The sequence below is a fragment of the Aquila chrysaetos genome, chromosome 5, assembly GCF_900496995.4.
Source record: "Aquila chrysaetos chrysaetos chromosome 5, bAquChr1.4, whole genome shotgun sequence".
Classification (NCBI taxonomy): Eukaryota; Metazoa; Chordata; class Aves; order Accipitriformes; family Accipitridae; genus Aquila; species Aquila chrysaetos.
Genome location: NC_044008.1, coordinates 45,959,667 through 45,983,583, shown reverse-complemented (window position 1 = coordinate 45,983,583; position 23,917 = coordinate 45,959,667). Strand labels below are relative to the sequence as shown.

At 39.6% G+C, this 23,917-nt stretch overlaps 1 protein-coding gene across 8 annotated transcripts in view; it reads left to right on the top strand.

Moving 5' to 3' along the window:
• Positions 1-23,917, top strand: part of LOC115342164 (myocardial zonula adherens protein) — an 84,595-nt gene that overhangs the window by 41,404 nt on the left and 19,274 nt on the right. For all 8 annotated transcript variants that reach the window (XM_030016113.2, XM_030016109.2, XM_030016111.2 and 5 more), the window contains 6 exons: positions 41-154; positions 1,011-1,163; positions 3,462-3,587; positions 4,457-4,585; positions 9,397-9,482; positions 12,309-12,414. In XM_030016113.2, coding sequence (XP_029871973.1) covers positions 41-154; positions 1,011-1,163; positions 3,462-3,587; positions 4,457-4,585; positions 9,397-9,482; positions 12,309-12,414 — 714 coding nt within the window. The remainder of the gene's footprint in view (positions 1-40; positions 155-1,010; positions 1,164-3,461; positions 3,588-4,456; positions 4,586-9,396; positions 9,483-12,308; positions 12,415-23,917) is intronic.

The following is a 23,917-nucleotide window of genomic DNA, read 5'->3' as shown; positions in this document are numbered from 1 at the left end:
TATTCTATATAAAACTTTTTTTTTTTTTTTTCCTGCTCAGGTGACAAATGCTCATCAGGAATCCTTAGAGAATCATGTGCGAGTGCAGGCTGCAGCCTTAGATAGCTTTAGTGAAATGAACAGCTCCTTGACATCAGCATCAATAGACTTGCAGGTACATTTTAATAGCTGTTTCACAGCTGACAAATGCCTTTTCTGACATGGATTTAAAAGCCTACATAAAACATGGATGACAAATATAGATTCTAACACTAAACAAACCTATAAAGTACTGTCTTGGATATCTACGGCAGCTAATGTAGGAAACTAAGAAAAAAAAATTCCAACGCCTGTGTTTTTTTAAAAAACCTGTTAAAAATAGTGTACAATAAAGAGATACTGATCTGCAGCAGACTAATGCCACTAGTTATGTCTCTACAAAAAGTCTAAGTTGAAAATGTGATTTGTTCTGTATTGTGGAAAATGGTGCATCTGACTTACTCCTACCTTCACTGGTTAACAGAAATGGAAGTGGCATGTTTGGATGCTAAACACTTGTGAGAATTTACATACTGTGAAATGTAGGGGGAGGGAGAAGATGGGAATGAATTTTCTGGTTTAAAGACTTCCAAATTCCCATGTATCTGAGCTGAACAACTTAAAGTTTCTGCTTTCTTGTATGTCACAGTTTTTCTCGGTCTAGTGCACTTAATACGTATAGCATGGCCTTTGGAGAGAAGAAAACAAGATTGTTGAGAGTAGCATTCATACTGAAATGTATCCCTGTCCTTTCTTTTTTTTATAGTTTTCCAGGACTTCATTTCATTGAGCATGTCCTCATGGAAAGACCTCCTAGCAAACTAAATACAAGCAAAGCCATAAATTTAAATGTTAAAACTTGCAAAACTGTTCACGCTGCATTGATACATCAGGAAATTCTTAAATGTTCTGTCTGTTCCATAATCTCTTGACTGTATTAGTTCACCAAATTATTTATGATTTTTAATATGTGGTTTCCCTCTTTCTTCTAGAAAACTCTAGTGGATGTTACATTGGAGAACACTGATATAAGGGAACAAATAAGGAATTTAAAACATACACATGAGCAATCTATGGAAAAGCTGAGAGAGAAGCAAAAGCAACTGGAAACAGCACAAATTGAAAATCAGTTACTGAAATTAAAGGTGCGGTATATAAACTCCCCTGAAAATATTGCACAGTAAGGGCATTAGAAGTATGTTAAATTAATTCCTTGGCCTTATTTGTAAAGGGTTCTTCATTCTTCATGCCTTCATCGTTCCCTAGAGCTGACATATTCCTGTGAATCAATACTCTTAATAGCAAAGAATCTCTGCTGGCAGCAGTCAGTCTTTCTATAACATGGGATTACCATTCAGGGATGTTGGCAGGTGAAAATTCAAACCATTAAATGGTTATTAGTGTCCATTGCTGTAAGTAAGGGAATATTATAACTGTACACAGTGCTTTAAGAATTTCTTGATGTTGAATTTGTTTATTTGGTATTGCACAATTTTTAATAGGTAATCTGTTAAGTCTTACAAGCATATGGTCAGCAAATACATGCTGTAAGAGCAAGTGTCTTGGAAAGAGAATTAAGCTATTTCTTTCAGAGAAATGCAAGAGAATAAAATGCAAACTGGAAGGTTTTATATGCCAGAAAGCTTGACTGTTTTCTCCCCTCATCTGCCAAATGTATTCCTTTAATCTCATTTAAAAAAAACCAAACCACACCCCAACCAAAAAAACCTCTTCTGGAAACCTTTGTCTCTCCTAAAATTGCTCAAAATAGACTAATTTGGATATAGTACTGTATCGGAATCTGTCATTGCAAAATTAAAGTGACTGCTGATTTATTCATGTTTAATTAATGAGGAAAAGGTTTAAATTTTGACCTCAAAGTTATAGTTTTATTACAAACTTAGTGGATAAAATACCTCATTGCTGTCTTTGAAAGTTAAGCATAAAATTGTGTATCAAAGATGCCAAGACATCTTGGATTTAATTCCAGGGGTGAACGTAAGATGGTGTGGAATCTGGGAGGTTAACAGTTGAAAAGCAGTTAACTACCGTATGCCATGATAATTTTCTGGGTAGGAGAACACATCCATGTAGCTTATTAAGTAGGTTTGGTTTATTCATACAATCATAACAATAACTGAGGTTGGAGACATTGCTTAAGAGTACTGTTATAGATGCCCTGATGCGTCTACCTTTTTATGCTTGTTTTTACTCTCATTGCTCAAGCTATAAGCAAAGGAATGATGGAGAGACAGTGCCAGAGATCATATTCCAGTTCAGTGTATCTTAAGAACTCTGAGTTTTCATTGTTGGCTTTTTCTGAATGATATGATTCTTTCAGGCTTCCTAAAATGTGGAAGGTTTCATGTTGTACTGAAACTTAAGTTAACTCCACTCCCTCTCGTAAAGTGCAGGTTACTACCCCTGCCCCAGTGTTGGTCTAGGTGAGATGCCAAAGGGGGCAATTGCAGTACAAGTGGAGTCCTTCAGAGCTCAGTCCCTTTTCAAAGGGTGAAATGTACTGTTGTTATCCTACAGGATAGTAAAACAGCTTGTTCCCACCATGCAAGATAAACACAACGGTTTAATAAATCTTTCAGTCCTTGAAATGAAAAAAAACCAACCCAAAATGTTAATCATCCGAACCAGGTATTTGATGGCTGTGTAAACTGTAGTGATCAGCAGGGAACACTTTATTCTTCTTCCAGATGACAGTATATTCCTCCTCTTCCTGACATTTTTGTAGCACCCACAGCATTTTGCTATAACCTTGTCTGATTTATAGCATCTCTGGTAAGAGAACTGTGTCCTGGACTAGCTATTTTACTTTGCTTTTATTGCGGTTTACAGAGTAGGTGGGTTTAAGCTGTGAATACCCTATCTGGTGTTCAATCACTGAGGGTGTGGTTCAGTATTTTGAGCCAACAGACAGGGGAAATCCTGTCTCTGAATTACCATTCCTGCCCTCTTCCCTATAGCAGTAGTAAAGTTTCTGGTCCTGTGGTTAAAAATTAACCCTTCCAAACCCCCAAGTATATTAATTTTAAACCTGATTGTTCCCTGCTATGCTTTGCTCCGTGGTCCCCCCAGTTCTTGTGCCTACACAAAGAGCAGTATGTGAAAAAGCAAGAGAGAGGAGGGAGGGTACAGCGGCGTCTTCTAGTTAACACCACATACTTAGATCAAGCTTAAAGGAATTATTGCTTTGAGTGGTTGTGGTCATCTAGAAACAGGAGTTGAGTCTAGACCATCTCTAATCTATGTTTCTATAAAATGGGGGAAGACAAATGCTCTTGATGCAAATGAAAATCTGCTTCAGCAGTGTTAAAACTATAACAAGGTGAGCTGAAGTTCAAAGTGTTACACTCACATCATGTGAACTCCGTTTCTCCTGCTGCCAGCAGTGCTGTACTGACTGATGGGTCAACTTTCCCCTCTCATAGGTGGAATCGTCACAGGAAGCCAATGCTGAAGTCATGAGAGAGATGACAAGAAAACTGTACAGTCAGTATGAGGAAAAAATGCGAGAAGAGGAGCAGAAACATAAAGCTGAGAAAGAAATCCTCCTAGTACGTATAGCCAATCTGTATGAGTGGTGCTTAGCTTGGGTGTCATTTCTTAGTCACTTAATACTCCAGAGTTGACATGTGTTCTTTCACTCCTGTCTCTGTGACTAGTCATGCCACAATTACTAAACTTTCCAAGCTTTGGGGGTTGTAGGGCTAAGAAAAGAATGTGTTCAAACACAGTAACAGTGATGATAATGTAGATTTCAAAATTTGAAATGGAGTGAGTTGGGGTTTTTAACTTCTGATTCTCTAAAAAAAGAGGAAAATACAATGTCTAATTTTAGTGATAGTTTAAGAAGGGGAGGGGGAACAACTTCATTGGATGCTACTGGAGCAAGAACTCTTCCTGTCCCCTGGTTTCCCTCCAGCCCCAAGTAAAATGTTTCTATGAGCAGTTAGTCATTGCATTTTTCTAACCCATAAAGATAGGTAATGACTGAGATTGAAGGTAGATTCCCCAGTCTCTTTCTATTCATACTGTTTTATATGTGAGGAAAGTACAAAGCTGAACGTAGCATTCTGAACAGCAAAGTTTGCCATCGTCTGCAACAGCGTGTTTTTCTTATGCTGTTACTTCACAGCATCCTCAGAAGAGAAAAAAAATATCTAAGAAATGGGTAAAAATTTTTCTCAGATTTTCATAATGATGCTTTACAAACACCTATGCACTTTGAAGTGCCCCACATCTTTTGTTTTATACAATTCACATTTAGGGTCACAGGTCTTCCAGGCTTCTGGGCAGGTGTAGTGAAAAGCTTTGAGCTCTGCTTAAAAGCTATTTAGGCCTGGCTGTATGGCCTAAAAAAAAAAAAAAAAATCCTCATTAATATATTGGATGTCAACGTGACTGTAGGTGTTCTTATTTGAAGGAGGAAACGAATCGGCTTCTGAAGGCTATTGAAGAGGCAAATAAGAAGATGCAGATTACAGAAACAAGCATACAGGAAAAAGACCAGAGAATCGGTGAGCTGGACCGTCTGATTGAACGCATGGAAGAGGTATGAGACTTAGTTGATTGCCAGCTTTAAAGGAAATGCAGAAGTGCATGGAGGAAATTTTTTTTTTTTTTTTTTGTTCTTTTGTCTTCTGCTCAGTACCCTGTTCAGTAACATACCATTGCTGTTTGCATCTTACTTATGTATCCATATAAGTAAATGGACCTGGACTACTGTAGAGGTACTGTGATTAAGCAGTTCTTCTGTCTTGCTAGTGGTCTTTACATTCAGGACTGCCTAAGGTGTCAAAATTTATTTAGTAAATTAACCATTATTTTAAAGAAAGAGTTAAAAAAGACCAGTCAGCCTTCCTTCAGTGTGCAAGGTCTCCTAAACCTAATGAAGTAGTAATCATAAATGATCCAAAGCCTCTTAGAAATGCTGTTGGTGGGTCCATGGAATGCATGGACCTCTGCCTGGGGATGGATAAGGAGCTGACTGAGAGCTTATGGGTCAGGATTAAAGAGAGGGCAGGGACAGGTGACATTATAGTGGGGGTCTGCTACAGGCCACCCGACCAGGAAGACTGAGCAGATGAGGCCCTCTATAGACAGATAGGAGCTAGGAGCAGCCTTATGTTCAAAAGCCCTGGTCCTCAAGGGGAGTTTCAACCACCACAATATCTGTTGGAGGGACAACACAGTGGGGCATAAGCCTGGAGGTTCCTGGAATGTGCTGGTGACAACTTTCTTCTCCAAGTGACAGAGGACCCAATGAGAGGAGGTGCTATGCTGGACCTTGTTCTCACCAACAAGGAGGAGCTGGTGGGGAATATGAAGCTCAAGGGCAGCCTTGGCTGCAGTGACCATGAAATGGTGGAGTTCAAGATCCTCAGGGCAGCGGGGAGGGTGCACAGCAAGCTCAATACCCTGGACTTCATGAGAGCAGACTTTGGCTTCTTCAAAGATCTGCTTGGTAGAGTACCATGGGATAAAGCCCTGGAGGGGAGAGGGGCCCAAGAAAGCCCAAGAAAATTCAAGGATCACCTGCTCCAAGGTCAGGAGCAATGCATCCCAACAAAGAGGAAGTCAGGCAAAAACTCCAGGAGGCCTGCGTGGATGAACCAGGAGCTGCTGGACAAACTCAAACACAGAAAGGAAGCCTACAGAGGGTGGAAGCAAGGACAGGTAGCCTGGGAAGAATACAGAGAAATTGTCTAGACACCCAGGGATCTAGGTTAGGAAAGCTAAAGCCCTGATAGAATTAAATCTGGCCAGGGACATCAAGGGCAACAAGAAAAGCTTCTATAGGTACATCAGTGATAAAAGGAAGACTAGAGAAAATGCGGGCCCTCTCCAGAAGGAAAAAGGAGACCTGGTTACCCAGGACATGGACAAGGCTGAGGTAATCAATGACTTTTTTGCCTCAGTCTTCAGTGGTGAGTGCTCCAGCCACACCACCCAAGTCACAGAAGGCAAAGGCAGGGCCTGGGAGAACTAAGAACCACCCACTGCAGGAGAAGATCAGGTTTGAGACCATCTAAGGAACCTGAAGGTGCACAAGTCCATGGGACCTGATGAGGTGCATCCACAGGTCCTGAGGGAACTGGCAGATGAAGTGGCTAAGCCACTGCCCATCATATTTGAGAAGTGGCAGTCCAAGGAGGTTCCCACTGACTGGAAAAGGGGAAACTTAACCCCATTTTTAAAAAGGGAAAAAAGGAAGACCCAGGGAACTACAGGCTCACCTCTGTGCCCAGCAAGATCATGGAGTGGATCCTCCTGGAAACTATGCTAGGGCACATGGAAAGTAAGGAGATGATTGGTGACAGCCAACATGGCTTCACTAAGGGCAAATCCTGCCTGACAAATTCTGTAGCCTTCTATAATGGAGTTACAGCAATGGTGGTTAAGGGAAGAGCAACTGACATCATCTACCTGGACTTGTGCAAAGCATTTGACACTGTCCCACACGACATCCTTGTCTCTTAATTGGAGAGACATGGATTTGACAGATGGACCACTCGGTGGATAAGGAATTGGCTGGATGGTCGCACTCAAAAGAGTTGCAGTCAACAGCTCGATGTCCAAGTGGAGACCAGTGACAGCTGGTGTTCCTCAGTGGTCAGTATTGGGACCGGCGCTGTTTAATGTCTTTGTCGGCGACATGGACAGTGGGATTGAGCGCACCCTCAGCAAGTTTGCCAAGGACACCAAGCTGTGTGGTGCGGTCGACACGCTGGAGTGGAGGGTTGCCATCCAGAGGGACCTTGACAGACTTGAGAGGTGGGCCTGTGCTAACCTCATGACATTCAACAAGGCAAGGTCCTGCACATGGGTCGGGGCAATCCCAAGCACAAATACAGGCTGGGCGATGAGTGGGTTGAGAGCAGCCCTAAGGAGGACTTGGGGATTTAGTGGATGAAAAACGGAATATGAGCCAGCAATGTGTGCTCCCAGCCCAGAAAGCCAGTCGCGTCCTGGGCTGCATCAAAAGAAGCATCACCAGCAGGTCGAGGGAGGTGACTCTCCCCCTCTACTCCACCCTCGTGAGACTCCACCTGGAATACTGCATTCAGCTCTGGGGCCTCCATCATAAGAAAGACATGGACCTGCTTGAGCAGGTCCAGAGGAGCGCCATGAAGATGACTGGGGGCTGGAGCACCTCTCCTATGAAGACTGAGAGAGTTGGGGTTGTTTATCCTGGAGAAGAGAAGGCTCTGGGGACACCTTATAGCAGCCTCCCAGTACCTAAGGGGTGCCTATAGGAAAGCTGGAGAGGAACTTTTTTCAAGGGCATGTAGTGATAGGACAAGGAGTAATGGCTTTAAACTGAAAGAGGGTAGATTTAAATACAAGGAAGAGATTCTTCACTGTGAGGGCAGTGAGACACTGGAACAGGTTGCCCAGAGAGGCTGTGGATGCCCCATCCCTGGAAGTGTTCAAGGCCAGGTTGGATGGGGCTTTGAGCAACCTGGTCTAGTGGAAAGTGTCCCTACCAATGGCAGGAGGTTGGAACTGGGTGATCTTTAAGGTCCCTTCCAACCCAAACCATTCTATGATTCTATGGTTGATTAAAATGCATTTTAGTTAGGAATAGACCTTACTATTTAGCTATTTATAGTCCTGATTGGAATTGTATGTCCAAATTTCTCCACATGTGGATGAAATGCTAAACTGAAAGCTTCAGACTAAAATGTTTTTGAGGTTTTTTTGTGGGTATGTAGCAGCCACTTAATCTTCCATGCAGATATCTATCTTATTTAGATTATGGCTCAGAATATTTTGGGGAGAGAAGAAAAAATAATTTTTACAGCCTTTTAATCCAAAACTTAAGTTTTTCCTTTCCTGCTAGCATTAAAAAACTTTTAATTATTCCTCTCCCTGGCTAAATATGCCCTACCAAACTGTAATTGAGAGCAGGTTTTTGACAATTTACTTTTAAAGCTCTGAAAGCAGAAATGCCGAGAGACATTTCCCTCTTATAACACTGGCAGCACTACTGTAAAACTAGTTGTAGCGGTTTTTGCATTGCTTCTTTTTATTTCCTGCTTTTTCTTCTTTTCTTTTATGGACTTTGTTCTAGGGCAAAACTCAGACTAGTAGTCAGATGATTATTATTTTAATGTATTGTTAAGCCTAAGTGTATCACAGTACCCTCCTTGCATAGTACACTGCATCTGAATCTCATTTGTTGAACCTTTTCAGGTATCCGAAAAAGCTTTGTATCTTCTGTCTCAAACAGTTACAGTGAAATTTCCTCTTCATTTTGTGGTATCATTCACCTAGCTGAGAATGAATGTTATTGTTTAGTCCTTAGACTGAATAGTGTATAGTATAAGAGCAGCCCTTCCAAAAGACTCTGATGCTCTTGGATGTACTTTGGCATTTCTTATCTCATTCAGTAGCAGGCATCTCATTACCTTTAAAGATCTGTGCCTTGCTATCTAAAATACAGAAGCAGAGAGCATTCTAGTAAGTAGAGAGAATATGATCTTCTGTTTTTACAAGTGAAGTGTATATTCACCACCTTTAGTTTAGTATAGTAAATATTTGTTACTGAGAAATAGATTCTTATAAGCCAGTCTTGTTAGTTTGACCGGTTAGTCTAATGTGCATTTGTATTAAGCCCCTTTTGTTTAATGCTTGCAAATCTATTAGTAGAATTAGCGATTATGCTGAGAAGTCATTCAGCTTAATATTCCCCTTTAGTAGCTCCGTTAACTTCATCTGGGCTTCAGCCTACAACTTGTAAGTATTATGCAGTGAATAAAGGATTGCAATACAGTTCTTAGGTACAGATGAGTTTCTTCACGTTGATTATTTAATTTGCTCTTATCTGGCTGATACTTGCAGAGTAAACCTGAATGCCTCTTAAATTCCCGTTAAAGTGGATAGTATACTCCTCTGTTAATTCGTGTTGACTCAGTTCCCAAGTTGATACAGATCTTCACGAGTACTGTGCTGGTGGACACCTAAAAAATAAATGGAATATTTTGGGGAGGAAAATTGAGCAATACCTTTTATCTCAGCCTTGGATTGAGATATCTTTTTGGAGGGACAACATGGAAAATTTGACATTTATGTAAAGATTGTGATGACTCATCTTTTTATTAAAAAAATTCAGTTTCAAGTACAACCGTACATCTTCAAATAGGAAATTGAAAACTCTGGTCTTTTTTTCCATGCATAGCTGGGAATTTGATTTTATTATTATGCATTCTGTGCTCCTTGGCTACAGCAAATGCATTAATTTTGTTTAATCAGCTTCTATTTTAATTTCACAAATGATCTTTGGAATTACAATGAAATATGCTTTGTGAAGCCTTTACATTTTGACAAACAGAGAACTGAAGGATAACATTTCTTGTTTAGGAACGTCACCAGCTGCAAAAACAACTTGAACTAAATGAAATACAAATATCTGGAGCAAAATCTGAAAACAACTGTGACAGTGAAAGGTGAGATATGTCTTGTCTGTGGAAATTCTAGTATTGCTAGGAAACTTTAGGGGTGGATTGGTTTGTTTGGTTGGTTTTGAAGACATCTGAATTTTATTTTTTTAAAACTTTAAAACTGCAGTCTGGTAGGGATTGTCCATCTGAATATAAGTTTATTTACATACAAAATATCAAGAGGATTAATTTTTGCAACAAAAACCACTTTCGTGCATCTTTCTTGAAAAGTTGTTAGCAAATATGCCGAGTACATTTTAGGTGGAACAAGTTGTGATGTATTTGTAGACTGCATTTTTCTTAAATCTGCATTCCCAAATTCAGCACAGTATGATTCTCATTATGAATACTTTGATTTATCTCCTTCTAGAGAGAACTGCTCAACACAGTTCTAAAAGAAAAGACAGTCTGTATCCTGTATTAAGCTGTAAGACATCCTCTTTGAAAAGAACTCTTGAAGAGAGAAAGAGTTTTTCATATAACTGCCAGAGGCCTCTTTTCTTGTATAAAAGAGGGAAGGAAGGGGAATATATTTGAGGCTTGGAGGTGCAGGTCTACACATGTGGTACACATTAACATATGCACGTGAACAAAATGAAGGCGTGGAAGAAATTTGTCATGTAGCATCACAGTGCAGAAATAAGCTATGAAGTTATTTGGGGAAAGTGAGGGTCATGTTTTTGGCAGTGAGACCTCTGTGAATGGTTGTCCTCAAAAGCATGAGGCTTGGAAGAAAGATCTAGTGGTGTGGTGGCACCTGGATGCGCTGTTTCTGCCCACAGGTGGCATGTGCATCCATTACTACTTCTTTGAGACTGACAGAGCACCATGACCAGGCAGAAGAAAGCTTCAAGCAAAGCCAGAGACAAAGTTTGAAGAGAAGTCTATCCAGCACTGAAATAGTGTAACTGCCAGAAGAAAGCTTCAAGCAAAGCCAGAGACAAAGTTTGAAGAGAAGTCTATCCAGCACTGAAATAGTGTAACTGCCATTGGAGTGAAAATTGCATCTGCCACTCAAAGGTTTATATGACACTACTTGAGTGGGTAAAGATGATTTATAAGCAGAGACTGAAAAATTGTACTTGATTACTACTTATATTTCTGTGGCACCCAGAAATTCAGTTTTAAGGTTTTGGTATCCCACTGTTCTTTAGGAAGCATGATCATAAAGGGAGGTCCCTGCCGAGAGCTTCTCATTGCCTAGTTGTATTGATCTGAGACCAGCTTATCCAGTTTCAGGGTAATAACAGCTTTTCACAACAGCCTGTTAAAATAATAATCTGAAGTGAATCGATGCCACATACAACATAGAATATGGAGATGAAAGATAATTGCTTTCTTCCTTTACCTTTGGATAACAGACACTCTTCTCACTTCAGTGAATCCTGCCCTGTCTACTCAGCATGAAAAGTTATGCTGCAGTAAAAACGGTGAAGGCAATATTCAGACAGGAGTTTGTGCAATGCAAGCAAGCACACAGCTGTAATCTATACAATACAAGCAATGAATCTGTGTTCAGATGTTCTTAAGTTTTCTTTACCTGTCTGTACCCAACCAGACACTTGAGCTCCACCTGAGGAAGGACCTCTGTTCCATTGCTATCGGTGCTTAAAATTCTGAATCTTTCAATGAGAGACCACATATGTGTTACAATCGCAATCAAAATGTAAATTGCGGGTTTGTGAGATCTTAATATGCAGGATTGAAAAACCTGCAGCAATGCCTTGATTTTTTGAGTCCTTGTCAAAGTGCTGCAGTTACAGTTCTGTAGAGTACTTCACTGCTAGAGACTCTTTCTGGCGGGGAAACAGCATACAATTCAGTCATTCATTGGAATCATGTCATACAGTTTGCCATCTGCTGCTTTGCCTTAGAATGGTTGTTCTGTTTGCAACTTCAACAGTTTCTTCTGCTGTGCACAGACCAAGATGAAAAGAGCCTTTTTGGTTTTGATTCCCTTCCTCCACTTCTCAAATTCTGTCCAGTCCTGAACCTAGGAGTACAGAAGTTTATTTTGTAAGCAGGCAATTGCTTTCTTTGAAGAATTTCAAGAATTGTACCTTCAGATAAAAATGGAGGCTCCCACAGCCAACATGCCAAAAACTTATTAAAAAGCTTCCCTCCTGTTTCTTTGTATATTCTAAAACTACTTTTCTGGCAAGCTGTCAAGCCAACTTGTGGCAGGAGTTCTGTGGTTGTTCAATTTCTGTGTTAGATTCTGCGTTTCTTTAAATCTGCTTATCTAAAGAGTCGTACATACAAACTTAAAACATCCAGAACAATTCCTGCTGACTGTTGATGAGTTAATACTACTCCAGTTAGCATTCTGTTGCTGTTGGCAACTATGCCAAATCCTTGACTCAAGGCTTTCCTGTAGTAGGAGAGCTTTTAAAAGGATGTCAGCAGATATGCTTCCTGGCTTTTATTTAGTATATATTTCCAAAAAGTTTGCAGGTGGTAATAAGTCAAGATAAATGTGTCTTTCTGGTGATAAAGATCTAGTTGTCTAAATGCCTTTCACTTCAAGGAAGAACAGACATCTTAAGGAGATGAGCGTTGTCACATTGTTTAACTGTCAGCACTTCAGGCTCTGAGTAAGCATGCCAGTATGCAAGAGAAAGGTGAGTTGACTTGGGTGGAGACAACCACTTTGTCTAAAAGACTACCATGAAAATATACTTTGGACAAATTGACATCTGTCAGTGGAATTTGACTGGCCTACCTCTTGACCTAGTCTTCCTGATTTATGGTGGGATTGTGTGGGTTATTCTTGTTTTGCTTGTACTGCATAGCTCCCCAGTTCGATGCTTAAATTCTTCCATGTTTTGCTAGGTCACAGCATTTGGAGGAGGTAGCAGCTAGTCTAAGAGAACGAATCAAACATCTGGATGATATGGTCCACTGCCAACAGAAGAAAGTCAAGCACATGGTTGAGGAGGTGAGATCTAGTAAAACAATTCTGAGTCTTTTGGGAACACTGATTTTTTTAGTACATAATCGAAAGAGAGCTCTGTTCTGTGTGCAGTTTCCTTATGCCACCTTAGTTACAAACACAATGGAAGCATCTGGAGCTATTGAAGCAGAAAGACTAGGTGAAAGCAGTTTAATCCAGTGGCTGTGGGTTATATACTGTGATCTTTAGGCTGACACTAATTCTGGAACTCCTCATGGTAGTGGAGGAAATAAAACATACAATGCGCAACTTAATTTGAAGCATTCAGAGCGTAACTGCAGGAACAACGCAGACTAGTCATTAAGGATCTCCTTACTGTACAGAAGTGGAAGGCAAAAACTGTCGTTCTCCCCCCCCCCCCCCCCTTTTTTTTCTTTTTTAATGTGGTTCATCACAGAAATAGGCAGGCAAACACAGTTTTTCACCATTCATCTTTTTTACCCTGGTCTTGGGACATCACCTTAGCTGATACAATTTCCTGTAAAATTTAAGTGACTTTCTGCTGGAAAGCTGCTTTAGGTTACAGGCTACCCTACATGCCAAGAAACTGTTTAGCAGTCAGAAGGCTGTGATTGCAAACATTTCTGTTTCTCCAAGTGGATGAAAGAATGACATGGGAAATAGGTAAATTAAGTTTAAATTGGAGCTTTACAAAGCAGACTGACAGCACTTTTACACTAAGCCTTTCTATTGCACAGAGGATAGGCATTCCTGAAATATCTTTTATTTGTATTTGGACATCACACATTCACAAAATCAAATGTTTGTAAACCATTCTAACCTTAGGCATTCTTTCTGCATTCACAATGTGCTCTTACAGGATTTCTGATTAGACATGGGGTTTTTCCATTTTTTATCGAGGTGGTATTTATATATATCTCTCTCTCCTATATATGTATCTATATATATCCTATACTTATACATATATTTACCTACATCTGTTTTGTTTTATAAGATTCTGATGTAGTCCTGCTGTATGATCAGATGTGTGATAGTAAGTGTCTTTTACACAGAGGGATGCAAAAGTACCTCTTCGCATTAAAGTTCTTCTGTCATATCATCAGTATAGAAGACTGGTATGAAGTCTTGAGGTTTTGTTTCTAGTTCAGCTTGCCATTTTCACTATTTTCAAGCATTATAGCAGGTGGTCTAAAACTGAGCTAACAATCTTTATACCATGGTATTCTATTAAGGAGAACTTCTCCGATCTAATAATCCAGTCCATCTAATTAATGGATTATGGGAACAATTCTTTAATCTGTTTTGTATCTCTCTAAGCCAACCGTCATACTATGAGCTTTTTTTTGTTCTAACCAGAAGTTCTAAAGGACTTGTCACTTTGTGATACATGTGGCAACCCAGATGATTCTAGTAATATGTAAGAGGATGGTGGGCTAAACTTTGTCCTTTATTACTAAATTTATTTTAAACTGCTCAATGTAACCTGACCTCTAGTGGGCTGCATTGGTATAACAAATACTATCAATTCAATGGGGTATTTTGGCAAAAACACGTATAATGCTTGGTTATGATTATTGTTTCATAAATATTAGGTTTAATGAGTGAGTTTAGCTTGCTGATTCCTTGTAATGTATCTGTGCTGGTGCCTTCATATACATAGAAAGCCCTTCTAGATCTTTTGGTTATCCTGTTTAACAAGTAGAATGTTAGGTGACCAACTCACTACTTAGCTGTCAAATATGTCTACTTTTTATTGATGTCTGACTACCTGCTTTTCAAAATCAATTAAATCTCTGTACAAATTCTTGACTGCTGTGTAGCCATAGGGAATATGTTTTTGCTCTCTCGTTTGGTCCCTGTGTGTCTTAGTTTTTCTTTTAATTCCGTTTCCTTGAGAACTGCATGAACACCTGTAGCTACATCTGTATTTTCATTGTGAGCTAACTAAAGACTCCTGTAACAGAGGTTTGATCAGGTCAGATGGTACCAAATACATTAGGCATTTAATGCTTTCTTAATTTTATGCTATCTGTGGTTTATGTTTGTACTGTGTTTGAGGAAATATCTATGATATAGTTGACATGCACTATTTTAAACTGGATTCTTTTAATTAAAGGCCTAAAAATAGCAGCTTTAATAATACAGAGAAGAGTAGCTGTCCACCATGGGGGAAGATAAAAAGCATTGCAGATGTGTATGCCCTGAGCTATCCACACATGTGGTAGTTTGCATGATTTTGTGCTCTTCTCTACATAAATATTAGGAAAGTATTTTTAGGCTCACTTTAAGCAACACTTACTAACTATGCCAGAAGCTGAAAAATCAGCAACAAAAATACTTCTTAAAAGGTAGGCTGTTGAAAAGGAATGCTATCCGAAGAGTCTGTGCTCGAGTTAAGTTAAAAACTAGTGAGCAGCAGTACTAAACTTACTTTCTAGAGTAAATAGGGAAGATTTTGTAATTCCGCTACTATTTAAGTCCCAGAAAGTGTGTTCATTGCATATTTGAATGCAAGTCCCTACTACATTAAATTTAACCGAATGCAGACTGTAACAGCTAGGGGTATCTAGAAAAGCGTTATGAAAACCTGCCGTGTTACTCGTTATTGCACTACTTCCATGGCTGGTATCTGTAAAGTAACATTCCATCTTAGGGTTTATGAGGGTATTACAATGATCAATAACTTGCATTTAAATAATATAATTCAGAAAGACAGAATGAACAAAGCAGCTAGAAAGCCTGCTTTCTGAAATGCTTAGCTTCTCTGTTGCATGAGAATAGACTGAGAACAGGCCAACCTGGGAAACTGAGAAGTGGAAAGAAAGTAAATAGTCAAAATTATGAACAGTGCTTTTGTTAGAAGCTGAAACAAAGATACTGTATGAACTAGGTGAGAATGATGGCTAAGCCTATACTTGCTTGACTACAGGATGAACTTTATTTAGTGTTAATCTTGGTATATTTGGACACAGATCTGAAGTATAAATGAGGGGTTTATTCTTTCAGTGTAAACCACAACGGGTTTCATCTCCAATTTAGACAAAGTGCAGCTACAGAAATGAACATCATTTCTAAGGGGTGTTGAACAAACAAGATATGCTGCTTCAAACTTGTGTGGAGAACTGTCAAAATCGAACAAGTACTGAATGATGAATCTGCTGGCTGAAAAATCACAAAATAGATTGCTCTTCAGGCCTTTTTAGGGAAAAATAGTGAATCATTTGCAAGTGACAGATGCAGCGCATTCTGTAAAAGAACAGCAAGCAGTCAGGAGGAAGTGAAAGAGAAGCCTTATAGTGGAGTTGTGTAATGCAGTAGGTAGCTCTAACACCTCCAGTGCTGTTTTGATGGCATTTAAAAATGTGTTATGAGGCTGTGGTCAGTCCTAATCTAGGCATGCATGAAAGGGGATGCTGGCAGAGAAGGACCAAATGTAAGAGGCCATGGAGAAAAAGAGTATTAAAGCCTTCGTTTTCATAGGACCCACCTTGTTGGTACTGAACGCAGTAGATACGTGACCTGTGGAATTTAGGCTGGGCAGAGGACAATCACAGTTCAGTGTGTTTATACTCCTTAGCGAAGAAACCGTTTGCTTCTGTGTTTTTTTTCTTCTCTGAAAATAAATCCTTCTGTCTCAGGCATTAATAGAACCTTTTTCAACTTGACCTAGTCAGACCAGTCATAAATTAAATAGGAGCATGGAAAACAACTTTCAGAAGAAAATAAATGGAAGAAATAAAATGGGCATTTGCTGGAGTCGGTGACCTTCAACATCTCTGTGTGCTAGATCGCACACACATATTTTTCAGCCTCGTAGGGATTCTCTGCTGTGATAGCTAAGATCTCAGCCTGTTAGAGCACCAGCTGACCAGAAAGTTATCCTGCATAGTCTTAAAGCCTCATGTTCTCGTTAGAGAGAGATTGCAGCTTATTTAAGGCTGACAGATTTATCCCTGTGTTGAACTTGTTTGTTAAATAAACCTATTTGTTCCCAGCTTAGTGCAGTACATTTTACAGGAAGTGCTGGCAGTTGAAAGAGCAGGACCTGCATTTGGCAGGTGTGTAGAAACCTGGCCCTTTTCTCATACTATTTGTACATAGCAGGCTTTCAAAAAAAGAGTGAGAAGAGACAGGTGGCCAGAGTGGGTCACCTAGAGCTCAGTGGTGAAGTCAGTGAACATTAGTAATGGTAGACTTGACTAGCTTTTTTATTTATTTGTTTTCAGCCCTTGCCTTTGTAGCCATCTTAAAGTACGGCTGGGCAGCAAGAGACTTTCAAAGACAATCCAGGAAAAAGCCAGTTTGATCAGAGGAAGAATTTGCAGGGAGACTCACAGCACAGAAGGTGGAAGCATGCAAACTTCAGGGCCTTCCACTAAGGAGTTTCCAATGCAGAGACCGAATTGGGCAGCCAGATGCAGGCACAGAGGCACTATGGGAGGGCATGGGAAGCTGCTACCACATTGTTTCTTTCAGGGTTGAAATTGCTGTTGTTCTGCGAGAGGGGTGAAAGCTTGTCTTTTAAGTTATCTATTCGATATGGTCAGTTTATCCTGTCTGTGCCAGTGTACGAGATGGGAGAGAGTTTAGTGTACGATAAAGCTAAAAGTCTTCAAATGAAATACAAAACATTGATTTTTAATCAGCAGCAGAAGTATTTCCTGGCTTGATCTCAATTTAAAACCTGGAGAGATTTAAGAGAGTTTTACTTTTGAGATTTGTGCAATTGACATTGAAATGGATTGCAGTTTCATGGCACAATAAGTTTATTTTATATGTAATACTGTTTCATTGTTGAGAAGCAGGAGAGGGAAGGAAATAAGCATTTACATTTTGTAAGCAAGGCGAGTGGGTTCATGCAGATATAGGGAGTTGTTCTGAAGAGGACTGAGATGAGAAAAGGCTATTTTATTCCATGCCAAGAAATTATCTACAGAACTCACATTTCACATTAAATTCCCCTAACTACTGAATTGAACTGTCTCTAGGTCATGGCCCATGAGCTGTTCTCCAGCTTTAGTCTCAGATTCGTTGGATAATAAATGGTGACCAAACACCAGGGAGAAGCTGTATCCTCTTCTGTCGTGGAAGATACTTGCATGAAAGGACAAAGTGCTAATGAGCAAATGATATCCCAAATACAGAAGATACTTTGTATTGCACAAATGGGGAATAAAGAAGAAATTTTTCCACGAAAGACTTAATAACCAACTGAAAACTTCTGTGTCAAGATACTCCAACTCCAGATATAAAGCAAAATATCCCAGTTTTAATATGGAAGTACAGTTTCAATTTTAGGTCAAGTAAAAAGCCACACAGAAGCATAGAGGAAGAGAAGATGGAATTACCAGCCACAGACAGATGCCAAATTTTTATTAACCAAAATCTGCATTGCATAGTACCTACAGTAAAAACAAAACAACAACAAAACATACAACAAAAAAATGTAGAAAGAGAAACCCACCTTGGGAGCTTGGAGGAAGAAGATAAACAGCAGAACATAAATAACTTGCCAACCCTCCAATTCAAGCATTTGGCATACCTCAGTGGACTTGAGCAATGCAGTACATTGCTTATCTATTAGCTGAAGTATAATCACTGCTGGTGTTGGGTGAGAGTGTTTATACATGCATAGCATCAGCTCTTTCAGCTGGGAATTGCCTGGCCAAGTCATTAATTAGAAAACTTGCACATTACTATGGTAGCTTTTGATAAGGTGTGTTGAACTGTTAGACAATGTGCCAATGTCTATAACTCATTAGGACATCTAGGCCCTGCAGGCCTGCGTTAGCAATAGATGTACATCAAAGACTGGTGTAATGTGTTCATACAGCTCATTAGTTTAGGAAAGTCTCAGAGGTGGTGCATTGACTTAAATCAATCAGCTGTTACTTTTTCTGTAAATACAATATGAGTTTTAAAATACAAAAAGTATTGAGGGATTGCTCAAGTGATTTAAGGAGGATTGAAAGGCGAAGGTGCTCATTCCTATTTACTGTATTATGTTCCCTGACAAAATTTCAACACTTGTCTAGCCTCTGATAAATACCACTTAAGGTCCAGTGAAATATTGGACTGAGTCAAATCTTGTTCTTGTACAGCAATTACAGCCTGAGAGTTCAGGCTGATGTTGCAATGTCTTGTTTTGTATCATATAGTATGTGTTTGTCCTGTGTTTCGTCATATTTATGACCAGTTTGTTCATGCCTCTATATCAGTGTGACAGATGCCTAATCCATTAATGGTAGATGAATAAGGAAAATACACGATGCTTGAATAATATATAATACTTAAATATATTAACACTGTCATGTTCTGATAAGTATTTTAAACTAATGGATGACAATATCAAGTGGTAAATATTGACTGAATTTACCTAACAGCTGGATCTGTTCCAATGCAATAGATCACTGTGTATTTCAAGCCTCTAGAACTGTGTCTGAGTACACAGAATAAAATAACGTTTGCTATTTCAGACTTTCTTTATAAAGGCTCTGCGATTGGACAGAACTTTAACTTTCTCTTAAGATGCTTTTTCCTTCTGCTTTAATCGCTTTGTAATTCTGTTGACTTCCCTTCTAATATCACTACTCGCATCTCCAGCATTTCTTTAGAGACTCTTTCTTTTAGGTCTTGCAATTCTCTTGACTGTTCTTCTTAGGTGTTCTATCCATGTGTCCTGGTTTCAGCTGGGATAGAGTTAGTTGTCTTCCTAGTAGCTGGTACAGTGCTATGTTTTGAGTTCAGTATGAGAAGAATAGTGATAACACTGATGGTTTTGGTTGTTGCTAAGTAATGTTTAGTCTAAAGTCAAGGATTTTTCAGCTTCTGATGCCCAGCCAGCGAGAAAACTGGAGGAGCACAAGAAGTTGGCACAGGACACAGCCAGGGCACCTGACCCAAACTGGCCAATGGGGTATTCCACACCATGTGATGTCATGCCCAGTATATAAACTGGGGGGGGGATGATCACGGCTTGGGGACTAACTGGGCATCGATCAGTGGGTGGTGAGCACTTGTACTGTGCATCATTTGTATATTCCAATCCTTTTATTATTACTATTGTCATTTTATTAGTGTTATTGTTGTCATTATTAGTTTCTTCTATTTATATTCTATTAAACCGTTCTTATCTCAACCCACAAGTTTTACTTCTTCTCCTGATTTTCTCCCCCATCCTACTGGGTGGGGGGGGAGTGAGTGAGCAGCTGCATGGTGGTTAGTTGCTGGCTGGGGTTAAACCACAACACCATGAGATCAATTTAACGCTGTTGACTCGTACATCTAGCTTTCCATCTTACTGAAGCAAAGTTTAGTTGCTTGGTGGAGCAAGAGAAATTCAGAAGTTCAGCTCTTACTAGAAAGTATTTACACAGTCCATTCAAGTAGCAGGACAATTTTGTTTAGTATTTGAGGAAATGTATTGAAGACTCTATAAGGTGCGGTAGTGAGAAAGAAACAGATCTTCATTGATGGGATGGACAAGAAGAATTTAATTTTCTGGGAGTTGCTACAAGATAAGGTGACAGTCTGGGGGTTGAGGGAGTTTGAGAGAAATGACCTCAAGGTTTCAGAAGGAGGCAAAAACATAGACTTGCTAACAGCCATAGGACTGAATCAAGGAGGAGAGCGCTTGAAAAGAAGTGCTGTGGCCATATTAATCCTGAGCCAATGGATAAATCCAGGATGATTCACATTGCATGTGGGGCCTTACGTGCTGATTCAGATCATTAGAAATTGCAGTGGGTTATGTGAAATGCAAGCTGCACACCCAGCACAATCTGCAGGGAACTTTCAGGATCCTGCCATGACGGGGAGAAATCAGGTGCCCTTCCTTTGCCTGACAGCCAAATGCTGGGGATTGAAGAGGGGTGGGCGCAGGGCTGAGCTCACGTGCACCCCACCGCATTGGCCTGTTGCCAGATACAGAGCTCCTGAGCAGCATGTGTCTACTGAGCGACCAGGCCAGGGAATTCATCTTTCCTAGTTGTTACAGCACTGGGGGGATTGCTCCCCAGCCCCTGGGATGCCTAAGAGCACGTGATGCCCCTCAGTCGCTGGCAGACCGGATAAATTACAAACCGTAGCTTGGGCCTTGTAGCTCTTCCCTTCCCAGTTTTGGAATGGTCAGATGTCTCCCAAGGGAGAAGGAAAAGCAGGAGCAATGAATACAGTGGGGTGGGGGAGGCAAGAGAGAATGAAGTGATAGGAAAAAGGGTGATGGTATCACCCAGGGTTGCTAAACTCACATTTTTGCTGTTGGCAGAACTGTTTTGAAAGGAATGAGTGTCATTAATGTAAAATGATATTGCTAAGTAGGTTGCCAGTTTTGTTTGACTGCTCAATGTGGACATGAAGGTTGTAAAAACACTGGTAGAAACATGGAGGGAAAAGAACAGCTAGTCAGTCTAACAATGCAAGTCAGGTCAAGAGGTATGTGCTAGGGAAGGTCTGTCTGGGCATTTCCAGAGAAGGTTGGAAGAGGAGAGGCTGAAGGATGTACCTGAATAGTGCTTGTAGAAAATGATGGAGAAATCTGAGAGGATAGTTGTGCAAAAACCAGATTTGGCAACAAATTGCTGAGTTGGCAGTGAGCTGAAATGCTAAAGTCTGCAGACAGAGCAAGGATGAGGTAGGTTATAGGCCTTGGGCATTGAGCAAAGAAAATGTAGGAACATCTTGGTGATAAGTTTGTCCTGGAGTCAGTCCAGAAGTGACTCAGATCCAAGAGTCAGTCCATGGAAGTTGAGAGTCTTTGACTTGCACTGATTTGTTTCTGACCCTGGACTATTCTGGCCACCACTTGGGCCCTCAGTTCAGTATTGTGTTTGACCTGCCTTGCTTCTCCTCTCCTCCTTACCTTATATTCAACCAAAAGTCAAAATCTATGGCTCTGTCACCTGCTAGTCGTTCTCTTGCTTTATGCAAGTCCTTGAAACAAAAACACTCTGAAGACTTGGGTTTGTGCAATACAGGTTTATGGTGCTGTAAGTGTTACCATCTTATTTTAGTTCGCCATAACTAACATTTTCATGGAAAAATCAAAATGATATTAAGTAGCAAGGCATGAATTTTATTTTTGAAGTGCTTTTACCCAATATCAGCATTATGATCCAGTGTTCTTGTTACATTCCTCTCTCAAAGGAAACCATCACTTTTACTTTATGCAATGTGACATATAAATGTATTGAGTTAAGGCTGCATTTTATTTAATATAGTAATATATTAATGTAATCCCCTAAAGTCATTCCTGTTTTTCCTGTTTTCCTGGGACATATTCCCTCAAGGGTTAATCAAATCAGGTTTGCTCACTCCTGGTCCTAATGGCATAAGATGATGTGTACTCAAGTCCTTTTTCAGTAAATAAACTTTTTTTGTAGTAAACCACTCTGGTGGGATGTGTCATCTATGTCTGGTTTGTGGGTAGGTTTAAAGGTGTGTCATAACTTTGGAAATTGTTTCAGCCCTTGGACTCCAGTAGCTGCTGAGACAACTAGTTGGCCATTTGTTTGGGGGTGCAGCATGCCTGTAGGAAGTAATACAGGTGCCCTGCTACGTTCTGGCCGTGCTTTCCTTCTGCAGCAGCCTCAAAGGGTAGCTCTGCTGCATGTGGGGAGCAGGGACTACAGGATTTTTTTCCTGGTGCTGAAACAGCCTCTCATTTTAGCTACTGCTGAATTTATTTTTCCTGGAATGTATTTGGTCTGTGTGGGCTGTGTCTTTGAGTTCATAATGTTCTGAAGATCCACCAAAAGGTTTTATATGTTACCCTTATCATATCTGTAATCTGCATGGTCTAATCATTCCATTCTGTTTTACTGCTAGACTAAGACTTTGTGCATGTGATGATATAGTACCACATTGTCTCTTCTCCATACTGTAGAAGAGAAGGCATATTTTAAAATTCTGGCATAATTCTTCAGAGGGACAAAGTGGATAGATTTAATGGCTTCTGACTGGTACTATGTAAACATGTTAAAATGAGGCAGGGAGTACTGTTGTGTATAGTTCAGTTTGCCAGTCCTTAGAAGGTTCTCACAAAAAAAAAGGAAAAGCAGTAACATTCCTGCCAAATGACAAAATGTCTTAATGACAAAATGTCTTTCTGGAGTTCAGGTTTATGTTTGGGAAGGGGAGGAAGCTGAGGACTTCGTCTTTGTATTCTCTGTTTGATTTTTAGATTTTAAGCTGCCCGTGCTCATTTTTGCCTTCAGACTATTCTAGTTAAAATAACTCAAAAACATCCTTAGGGAGTTTGTGTCTCTGTAGCCAATCTGAAGAATAAACAAATAAAAGTTTGATTTTAACTTACGCTAAATCTATTTGTACATAATACTGGTAAACATATGGGTTACAATCATAGCTTATTTCACATCTTAGACCCTTTGTATCATATAGTGAATATAACAAGATAAATGGCTGTGAAACACAAGAGTTTGGTCTTGCTTTTGGATAACAGATAATTCGATCTTATTTGGAAACAGAAATGTTTTGTGTTTGATGTAAAAAACAGAATAGGCAGCAGCTGAAGTATATTATCTTCAATAACAAGAATGGATACCTGTCAGGGCAAAACCCTCCCCTGATCACATAGCTGCCCTTGGCTTCAGTCATCTTTATGTCATACTGATTACTGGTCTTAAAATTATTTCCTTGTATGCATAGTAGGAGAACAGAATATTAATAGAGAAGACCTACTTGAAAGTCCTAAAAGAACAGTTTATCTTTTCTGAAATGGAATTTATTGGCAGGACTGAAGCTATTGAACCAGTGAAGATATAGCTGACTTAATTTAGTCATACTATTAAATAAAGTTGTAATTAAATATGAAGATCAAAATATGTTCTAAGATTTTCTGAAAATGCTACAAGCTTTGTGTTTCTGTGATTTGAAAACTGAAATGATAATAGCTTTAGATGACATGGATAGTTTTTACATGCACTTTAAAAGAAAAAAAAAAAAGGAAATACCTGCTTTTGAGAAAGATGGATGATGATAGCACTCATATTCTGTAACTCTTCAGCTGAAAACACTGTATGGGGTTTACATGTTAGCATTTCCAAGTAATAACTGATCATTGTGTCAATGAGATGTGATAACTGAAGATCATGGAGACCAAAGTTAAGGTTAAGTTGGTTTTATAACTTTTCATCTTTTTTAGTTTAATTTATGCATTTGTTTTGCTTCATTTTTTTTCATAGTTCTGTACGTTTTGATTGAAATGTTTTATAATACCTAGCAGTAAATTTTGGGAGGGTGATAGTACTACTGTTGTCTTGATTATTGTACCTTTGAGCATTTTATCATTCTCTTTTAGCAGGATGTGAATATTTCTACTAATCATTGTTTCCAGACATGCTGAAAAGTTTTACACTGGTGGTTTTGAAGGGGTTTGTTAATGTTCTTTCACAAAATCGATTTTAAGATAGAGAGTTAAAAAGTGACTGGTGAGAGTGCATGGAAAATTTGACCCAAGTATTTAGAAATGGTCTTTCTTGCATATGGATGTAACATAATGACTGCCAGG